The 10,253-nt window shown below is 47.1% G+C and overlaps 1 protein-coding gene across 1 annotated transcript; it reads left to right on the plus strand.

The window, feature by feature from the left end:
- Positions 1-7,994: 7,994 nt before the first annotated feature.
- On the plus strand, positions 7,995-9,646 carry GADD45G (growth arrest and DNA damage inducible gamma). Its single transcript, XM_015615589.2, has 4 exons — positions 7,995-8,135; positions 8,251-8,352; positions 8,460-8,673; positions 8,975-9,646. The coding sequence occupies exons 1-4, from the start codon at positions 8,083-8,085 to the stop codon at positions 9,083-9,085; spliced, it is 480 nt and encodes a 159-aa protein (XP_015471075.1). The 5' UTR covers positions 7,995-8,082; the 3' UTR covers positions 9,086-9,646.
- Positions 9,647-10,253: the final 607 nt, after the last annotated feature.

The following is a 10,253-nucleotide window of genomic DNA, read 5'->3' on the forward strand; positions in this document are numbered from 1 at the left end:
GAACTGTGGGAGGGAGTCCGAAAGAGGGCCACTAAATTGATCAGAGGACAGGAGCACCTCCCCTATGAAGACAGGATGAGGAAGTTTGGGCTATTCATCATGGAGAAGGTTATATGGAGACCCCCTAGGAACCTTCCAGTATATAAAGGGGGATACTGGAGAAGAGATCCTTTGTCAGGAGCTGCACTGGTAGGACAGACAGTAATGGGTTCGGACTCAAAGAGGGAAAATTTAGGTTAGATATATGGAAGAAACTATTTACTATGAGGGTGGTGAAGCACTGGAACAGGTTTCCCAATTCAAGGCCAGCTTGGACGGAGCTTTCAACAAATTGGTCTAATGAAGGTGCCCCTGCCCATGGCATGGGAGGGGGGGTGGAACTAGATGGTGTCAAAGGTCCCTTTCAAGCCAAACCATTCTATGATCCTATGATCTGCCTTCTTTGAGAATTACATTTCTTCATTCTGTAGAATTTCCCAGTGAAATGTATAATTCTGACAGCACCTGGGCTAAGGGAAGATTTTGCTCTTTTTTCCTTTTAGCAAACAGACACCTCTTCAGTGGTCTTCTTAAACAGTTGATTTTTAACTTTTCTGGGCATCTCTGCAAACTATCAATACACAACAAAAAATTGTTGATCAAGTTATGTTCAGCTGTTAAAAAATTCACTTTGGCATTGTATGGAGCCATTCATTGGAAAACCAACATCATCATTCAAATATCTCTTTAATGTCAACTGGTTGGATCAGAGAGATAGAAAAACAAGGCTGTTTCTCAGCAGTTTCATTCTGCTGAAGGACAGGGGCCTACATGCAGGCATACAGCAGAAAAAAATTAAGAAACTAAGGTAACTGGGGATGAAAAACAGCTAAATTATGATAAACTCCTGTTTTTATTTGCAACTGAGCCTTACTTGAGATTATTATTGGCAGCATCTGGAAGACTGTGAATTGGCAGCATCTGGAAGACACTGCTGAGTGAATGGAGAGGTGGAATCTGTGATTTTTTATTTTCCCCCCTTTCTTCTGGCTTGAATTATTAATAAGTATAATTTTTTGTGTCACTTATGTAATTTTCTAACCTTCCATCTGAAGCCATCCTATTAAGTAAGATTTCCAGGCAAGGTGTGTGCTCAAGAATAGTAAATCTGACACTGCAGACTTACTGGCACAGAGGCTTCAATTGAACATGCGTGCACAATCTGTCCAATTTGGCCAGAAAACATAGGATTTACTGAGCTGGGTGTTATGCAGCCGTAGTGCATATGGGCTGTGAATGTGTCTAGGATTACCAGTCACACAGCAGTCAGCCAGAGCTGCTGTGAATGCACAATGAGGTTTCAGTTGCTGGACTTATAAGACACACAGAAATCCCTGGAGAGAATCCTGAAAAATCTACCCTGATAAAATTCTGATCTGATAGAATGAAAGCATTGCCAAGAAAACCTAGCTTTCAGCAGTTTTTAATGAAAAACCAAAAGAAAAGAGATCATCATGCCTTGCACTGTTTCTGAGAGACTTCTGAACTGGGGTGTTGCAGAAGGTTCCCTGAGGTGTTATCAGCTATCCCCCACAAACTGCTTTACTGCTTTGGACTGCCCTTCTTACCTCCAGTAGGATGTGAATGATGCAGATTTTAGCACAGGGCTGGGGAGGGAGCTGTCTCAGACACTTGCAGCTCACTGTAGTCTGTCTTTCTTTTTTTCTTTCTAATGCACACTAGAGTGCGTCTCTCAGGAGTGTAACAGTGGAGATAAGCATGGAAAAAAGCCCATCTCCTCTCTGTAACTCCATTAGTCACTCCTGGTGGAGATGGTCTTGTTTAAAATATGAAACCCAAATATGCAGTGCTACAGCAAAAATGACAGTGCTGTGCTGGAGTGTGTCCAGGGAAGGACAATGAAGCTGATGAAAGGTCTGGAGCACAAGTCCTGTGAGGAGCAGATGAGAGAGCTGAGAGTGTTCAGCCTGGAGAAAAGGACTGCCTAAAAGGAGGCTGTAGTCAGGTGGGGGTCTGTCTCTTCTCCCAGGTAACAAGAGATAGGACAAGAAGAAACAGCCTCAAGTTGTGCCAAAGGAGGTTTAGATTCCATATTAGGAGACATTTGTTGATCAGAAGGGTTGTTAAGCACTGGAATAGGATGCCCAAGGGAGTGGTCAAGTCACCATCTCTGGAAGCATTTAGAAGGTGTGTGGATGTGAAACTTAGGGATGTGGTTTAGAGATGAACATGACAGTGCTGGGTAAACTTGATGATCTTAAAGGTCTTCTCCAACCTAAATGATTCTAAGATTCTATATGTGACTGTTGAGGGATCACATAGCTAGATGAATTCTGTACAGGAATCTAAACAGTAAATAGATTATTTATATAGAGGAAAAAGGCTTAAAGTTGCTAAATATTTCCATTTGAGTATTGCAATGAAAGCAAACCTGCTAGGGAAGATAGCACTGTGTTTTGAGGTACAAAAACTCAAACACTCAAAACTAGTGCAAGGAGTACTGTTTTCCTTTTTAGTGCAAAGCCTGAAAAGATGACAGAAATGAGGGCTCTGTGCTCTGTACAACATGCTGTAATAATTAGGCCTATGCAAACAATTAAGTGCTCTCCATTCTATAGCATTTCCCTCATATTTGTGAGAATACTCAAAATTTTTAACTAAACAGTAGAACACTTAATTGAGAAGACTGCTGCTTCTATTACCACGGCTTTTTTATTAACCAAGACTTGTGATATGCAAGGATTTTTTTGTTTGTTTGGTTTGGTTTAGTTTTGTTTTTCTTTGTTTTCTTGGGGTGGGTTTTATTTGTTGTTTTTGTTTTTTTTTTTTAAGAAGAAGCTATGAAAAGCCTAACTTCACTGCTTTCTCAGTAAGTTAAATATCCCTGTTGGCTGCAGATTGTGGATGTTTGGTCTTGGCTGGTGTCAATTCTGTGTCAAAGTGTCACAGAACGAAGTTTATGTACAGAGAATGCTACCTGGTTTAGGAGGTGTGGGGATCAACAGTATCTGTGTCAGGTTGAGTGGGAAGAAATAATATGAGGATTATGTAGCTGACCTGTTGATCTGCTGGAAACTTGAAATCAGCTTGAATTTAATCAGAGGATTTGTAGACCCTCCTAAAACTTTTGTTCAGTAGAAAGGTTTTAAATTAGGTTTTTATTTTGTGAGATTCTCTACCTGGAAAAAGAAGCTTGCTGGGTGATTACAATAGGTCTGCAAGGGAAGAGAACTGGATGTAGGACTGGAGTGGGAGACGGAGAAGCTCTAATGGATTTGGAAAGACATTGAGGGGGGAATACTCCCTCTGCACCAAAAGGACTGATCTATCTTGGTAGAGAGTATTTCTGATGGAAAGTCTGGATGTGCAGCACAAGCCAGGGGAGGACTAGGCAGGTGAGTGCAGTGTGGGAGCCCCACAGCTGGGGTCTATTACCAGGCCTTGCAAGCCTTTTCTGATGTGGAAGGTTTGAGCCTCCTCTCACTTAGGCCAAGAGGTAATGTCTGTGACTGCTGCACTTCAGCCAGAGACATGCTGTTATTTTCTCTGCAAAATGACAAAACTTATGTTTATTTGCTTTGTCATCCTTTTGCACTTTCATCTGTTAAATTCTGCCGGGTTCCTTGCCTTTGTTAGGATTGAATATGCTATTATTTCCCCTTTAATCTGTCTCTCACTTTTTATACTAGGGGACTGGTTTAGAAGAGAGAAGAAGATAATCATCAAGGCTGGAAGGGGGTCTCTGAGATCATCCAGTGCAACAACCAACCCAGCACTAGCGCTGTAACCCCTAAATCACTAAACCACATTACCCACCACCAGATCCAGATGCCTACTAAGGAACTCCAGGGATGGTGACTCCACCACCCCCCTGGCCAACTTATTCAAATGCTTGACCACCCTAATAATGATTTTTTTTTTCTCTGATATCTAATCTGGTTCTCCTGTCTCAGCTGAAGGCCATTTCCTCTGGTCCTATCACTGCAGGCACAGTAGACGAGACAGACCCCCACCTCACTTCAGCCTCCTTTCAGGGAGTTGTAGAGATCTCCCCTGGGCCTCCTCTCCTAGTGATGAAACAAACACAACTCCCTCAGCCATTCCTCATAAGACATGTTTTCTAGTCCTTTCATAAGCCTTGTTGACTTTCACTGGACAAGCCCCAGCACCTCAATGTCCTGGAGATGTGAGGGGGCCAAAGCTGGACCTGAAGTGCAGCCTCAGCAGCTCCATGTACAGAAGGATGATCACCTCCCTTGTCCTGCTGGCCACACTGTTCTTGATTCAGGCCAAGATGGCCATTGGCCTTCTTGGCCACCTGGGCGCATGCTGGCTCACTCTGAACTGGCCCTCAGTGAGCACCCCCAAGTCCCTTTTTGCTGAGCACCTCTCTCCCCCAGCCTGTAGGGCTGATGGGTTTGCTGAGACTAAAATGCAGAAGCTGGCACCTTTCCTTATTGAGCCTCATGCAGTTTGTACTTGGCCCACTGATCGGGTCTGTACAGGTCTCTGTAGAGCCTTCCTACCCCGAGCACATCCATGGATCTACTAACACACTTAAGGGGATCTCTTTGTGTAGGATGTGTCAAGGTCTAATTTTTGTTTGGTTGGGTGGCTGTTGCTTGCGTTTTTTATTTTTTTTTTATTTTTTTTTTTTTTTTTTTTTTTTTTTTTTTTTTTTTTTTTTTTTTTTTTTTTTTTCTTCTTTAAAAAAGTTATTTTATTTTCTTCCTGTATGTCCGCGGGAAGCGTTCCGGCCACGAGAGCAGGAGGTGTCCCGCGGATGGCTGTGCCTGCTCGGGGAGCCAGCAGTGATCCGGCGGGTGACCACCAGAGGTCAGCGCCGGCTTTGCTGCGAGCGCAGCGCCGAGCGGCAGCGGCACCTCGCCCGTCCGCAACCCAAGGGTCCGAATCCAGCCTCGCCGTGCCGCGGGACCGCCGGGAGGTGACACTGGCCTTACACCAGGGCTGTCAGCAAGGACGGCAGAAACCACTCACTCACCTCTGAGTGCTGTTGCCCTGTGATATTCACCGCCGCCCACCGTCTCCCCCTTGACCTACAGGATGATACGAAGCACTCGAGAGTCTGTGCCCAGCAGTTAAATGTGTTAAAAGCATGGAAGGAGAAAGACCTAGAAAGCAAGCAGTGGACACCGACCTTCACTAAAGTTCAGTTTGCTTATTAGTGCCAAAGGTATCACATCTGCAGAGCTGATGCCTTCAAACCAGGGACGAGACCTTGGGCTTGCACAGCTTTCCTTTCTACACCTCCTCTTCTGCGTCAGAGGCCCGGTGTTGATTCTGTGGTTTGAAATAAGCTGGATCAAGTATCTAGTAATAAATGCTTCACGGCCTTCAGCACCATCTGTGCTAGGAGACCCAGGAAAAATGAGGCAAACTGAAAAGTGTCATGTCAAGAAGCCCTAATTCCAGGGTACTGCATCACTAAGCTGCAACTGGATTGTTGAAGGATTAATGTATTAATATGGTTCCATATATCACTTTATTATCTAAACAATTATATATCTTTTACTATTACATATGCACTGTTCTCCACTGTAAGTTACTTTGGGTTACTAATTCAGATCTACTTTAAGTAACTTACACTTTTACTGTCATGAAAAAGTCATCAAAGCCATAGCTGATATCAGCATCTTTCAAAGCTGTGAGTCAGTTCTAGATTTTCTACGTATTTCATCAGAAATAGGCCTTTGAATACTTATAAGAGACATACCATTTAATGTGTCTAACCATTCAAGCTATTCTTCTGCATTCATCCCCATTTATATACTTAGAGGAAAAAAAAAAAAAAAAAAAAGAGGCAGATATATGAAAGGTTTTTATCTTTTGAGAATGAAAGGTACACGCTATGTACATAATGCTAATTCCAGCAAGTGGAGACAATTGCACTTGCCTGAATACAGGCCAGGAGATAATTTTCTGGGAACTTCTCACATCTATTTTAAAGAGAGTAAACTAAGAATTTTTGCCCTTCTCAAGAAAATTCAGACTGACAGGTCACAGCTTTGGTTTCCAAATCAAGAATGCCTTTGAATGTTAGTAAGGGTAAAAAAGATTTTTAGGCTTGAGAATTGGTATTTACAACAAAGAGTTTTCTCCCCAGTACTGACAGCTCTGTAGACATCAGAGAAGTATTCTTAGAGAGGCTGGATGTATCTGGCAAATATCATGCCTATGCTGTCATTAGTTTAAAATGGAAACTTACCAAGTGACTACTGCCAGGTCGAATGCTGTCACCTGTAGTGTCACCAGGGCACTAACTAGAAACAACTGGAAGTAGAAACAGGGCAGCTCATTAGAGTGGCTCAGTTTGAGAGGCATTTTGGGAACTGTGTTGCTGAAAGAGACTGAAACTACAGAGCAGAGTGTAGCATATAGAGTCACAGAAAAGACGTGGTTCCTCCAGGACTCCCAGTGAAGTATTGGAAAGGGCATCCCCGGGTTTCAGCGCATTCGAACGGGGACAATGCGGCTGCAGGCTAGGGTACAGCAAGGGTGACAAGTTAGAGAGATCCATCTGTGCAACACGCTGGAGTCGGTGTGGACAGGTCGCAGTAGCACAAGTTACCCCAAGGTGGCTCTCCACAACCTCTGTGAAACTGCTTGGGGCTGCTCTGAAGCACTTGTCTCTCGGTGGAGACAGTGCTAACTGGGAGCTCCAACCTAAGCGTGTCAGACGCTGGAGGGACGTGAAAAATTATTTGCCTTTTAATATTTAGACTGTACTCATTCACAACGGGGATATGTGTTTTATTATTGCTTGGTTCGCTGACAAACAGGTTCAAATCTGAGTTCAGCAATCACACTCGTTGCACTCTGAATTAATTATGAAGGATACACTGTCCAAATTCCAACTACTTATAGTAAAGCCCGAAGCCCGATTGAAAATAAAATCTGTTCGCTCACCACACACTTCTCTCCCCTCCCCGCAATCCCCCAAGGATTACAGGCCAGTACAGGCTGCAGAAAGATTATCAGTGACCTCAGAACAGGTCTGCATCGGGGTTTGCAGTCCTGCACGGATGAAATCTACACAGCCTCCCTGGACAGGGAGAGAGAGCCTGCTCCGCTGCTCGACTGTTCTCAGGGAGAAAGGATTTTTTTACATCCCATCTGAGACTCTTGATTCGCCTTTGGCTCATTGTCTCCTACCTCCCCACTTGGCATTATTGTGGAGACCCTGCTGTTAATCGCTCCACAGGTTTTGGGGACTGCAGCTTGCCGTCCAAACTTTGCCTTGCCCTGGCCCTGGTCCCTCAGCCTGCAGAGCAGGGCAGCGCCGCAGCTCTGGACACCTCGGTGCCCTCATCTGCACTTGCTCCAGTTTATCGATGAGTTTCCCCTGCTGGGGCTGCCCAAACCGGACAAACGGCATTGCTGCTGTGCCGTGAGTGCTGAGCACAGGGGGATTATCACCTCCCTCGGCCGGCTGGCCATGCTCCTGCTCACACAGACCGGGGCACCGGGGGGCTCTGCTGCAGCTGAGCATCACCAGGTGACTGCCCAGGACCTTCTCTATGGAGCTGCCCTCTGCCCTGCTGGTTACAGGAGCTGTCCCTTCGCGGCATTCACGTTTGCAGGAACCATATTAATAAAACCAATTATTTATTTAGTTAATAAATTTCCCCTGCACTGTTCAGATTTTCCGTTCCGAGTATCGGACACAAATCGCCCTACTAAATGCCAGTGCCTACCGGCGGGCGGTGTGCGGGCGCACCGCGGCACCCCCGGCTCGGGTCGGTACCCCCGGCACCCCTGGCTCGGGCCGGCGCGTGCCTGCGCGCGCCCCCCCCCCCCCCCTCCTCGCCCCACGTGGCCTCCCGGCACGAGCCGCTCTTTCCCGGCCCCCTCTTCCCCCCCCACCGAGCTTCCTCTCCGGCGCGCGCCGATTAGCATAATAAAGCCGCCCCTTTCTCCCCCGCCGACCAATGGGAGGCCGGGAGGCGCCCGCGAGGGCTATAAGTAGCGCGCGCCTGGCAGCTGCTGCTTCAGAGCGCTCACGGGGTTCCCAGAGCGAGGGCTGGAGGAGCAGCCGCTACTGCGCTGTGGGGAGTAACTGCTATGACTCTGGAGGAGATCCACGGACAGCAGCCCATGCCTGCGGGCAACGACTGGTACGTGCGGGTGGGCAGTGGGGAGCCGAGGAAAGCGGATAGCGGGCGGTTTCGGGGCGGCGGCGGTGGTGGCGGCACCGCGCTGACCCTGTGTCTTCCTTCTCCCGGCCCGCAGGATGCAGGGCGCCGGCACGGCCCTCCACGAGCTGCTGGTGTCGGCGCAGCGCCGAGGCTGTCTCACCGCCGGCGTCTACGAGTCGGCCAAGCTCATGAATGTGTAAGTAGAGCGGCGGGGACAAGGGGGAGTGTGTTAAGTCAGCCCGGCGGGGCTGCGGGGCGGCCGGCGCCGACCGCGGGACTCATCAGGCTGCTCCCCTCCTGCAGCGACCCCGACAACGTCGCGTTCTGCGTGCTGGCCGCGGACCACGAGGACGAGGGGGACATCGCCCTGCAGATCCACTTCACTCTGATCCAAGCCTTCTGCTGCGAGAACGACATCGACATTGTGCGTGTGAACGACGTGGCCAAGTTGGCGGCCATCGTGGGGCCCAGCGAGGACTCCGGGGAGCCGCGGGATCTCCACTGCATCCTCATCACGGTGGGTGTCCCGCGGGCGGCCCCTTCTTCCGCTGCGGGTGGTCGAGTCCTCTGGGCACAGAGAAAGCGCTTGGCGCACGGAAAGTCAGCTGAGTAGTTGTAGTAGGAGGAGGCAGAACTTCTCGTAACTGGATTTCCTCTGCTGTCCACAAGGGCAGCATCTCTGCTTCCTGTCTTGTCTGTGTCAGAACAGAAACTTTCTGGAAGTGCCTCCAGTCTTAAGCTAATGCTTCTGTAAATATTACGATGACCTCAGCTGGCGGGCAGTACTCACCGTGTGCAACTTTTTTTCTTTCTTGCAGAACCCGAATGAAGAAGGCTGGAAGGACCCAGCTCTGGAGAAGCTGAACTTGTTTTGCGAAGAGAGCCGAAATCTCAATGACTGGGTGCCAACTATCCCCCTGCCTGAGTGATGGTCACCTGGTGTACTGGGGAGGCTGAAACCTTTGTTGCATTCTCAACGTGCTGTGCATTCACCAAAATGTGCAACAAGCTGCTGATTCCATGGATTAGCCTGGTCAAGAGACTGGATTAAAGTCGCTCAGACTGGCATGCAGTGGGCTCTTACAGAGGAGAAAGAGGAAAACAGTTTATCTCACCAGTGAGCCTCAGTAGGCTGCAACCGTGGAGAGGCTGACATACCATGGAACTGAAAGAAGTATTGCAAGTTTGGCTATGTGGAGCTGTTTCAGAAGGGAGAGGGGAAGTTGAGGGAAGTGGGCCAAAACTTTCCAGAAGGACTGGATAGAGTACTGTAACTGGGAACTGTTGGTGCTGTCTGCAAAACACAGGAGAAAGTATCAATATTTATGGAGTATTGGGGATTGGTTATTAAGACAAATGCAGATATTCCAAAGCAGACAGACTTCAACAGGCCTCTTGGGTCACTCTGCAGATCTGTTTTAATACCGCAATAACTTTTATTGAAATACTTGCTGCTATTGAAGCTTTCATAATAAATTTTTGACAATTAATTTCTGGGAGTGTCTTGCTTGCTGGGTGTGGGGAAGCATGTCACTGAAATACCACTGATGTTTTGCTTGTGTGCTGTAGTCAAAGATCTACTCCACACTAATGGAGTTATTACTCAAATACTTTCCTGGGCTGGCTGAATGAAGTGCTGCTCTGTCCAAGTTGATAATTCAACCTTTTACCCTCTTGCAACAGCTGCTTATCGCAACAGCTTGCAAGACTAAGGAGTTGCATGGCTAATGAGCTCACTTATTGTAATAGGAGGTCTTTGTAGTCTGCTGGAGGAACACAATGCATGTTAGAAACATGGATTTTTAGAATACAGACCTCCAGTAAATTGCATCATTGATTCTTAAATATGACTTAGATGCATTCAGAGCTGGCATGTTTCCACTTGACAGAAGCGGCTTAAACATGATGAGGGGGGTGCAAAACTCCTTAGATGTCAAACACATCTAACATTTGCTTTGATTAGAATGACATCATTAAATCTAAAACTAGCAAATGGTGAATAAACATCACATCTGCCACAAGCTGCTCTCTGATTGCCATATGCTGTAACAATAGAAGCTGTCAGTCCAGAAGCCAATTTTGTGAAACCTAATTGCA

Source organism: Parus major, chromosome Z, assembly GCF_001522545.3.
Source record: "Parus major isolate Abel chromosome Z, Parus_major1.1, whole genome shotgun sequence".
Classification (NCBI taxonomy): domain Eukaryota; kingdom Metazoa; phylum Chordata; class Aves; order Passeriformes; family Paridae; genus Parus; species Parus major.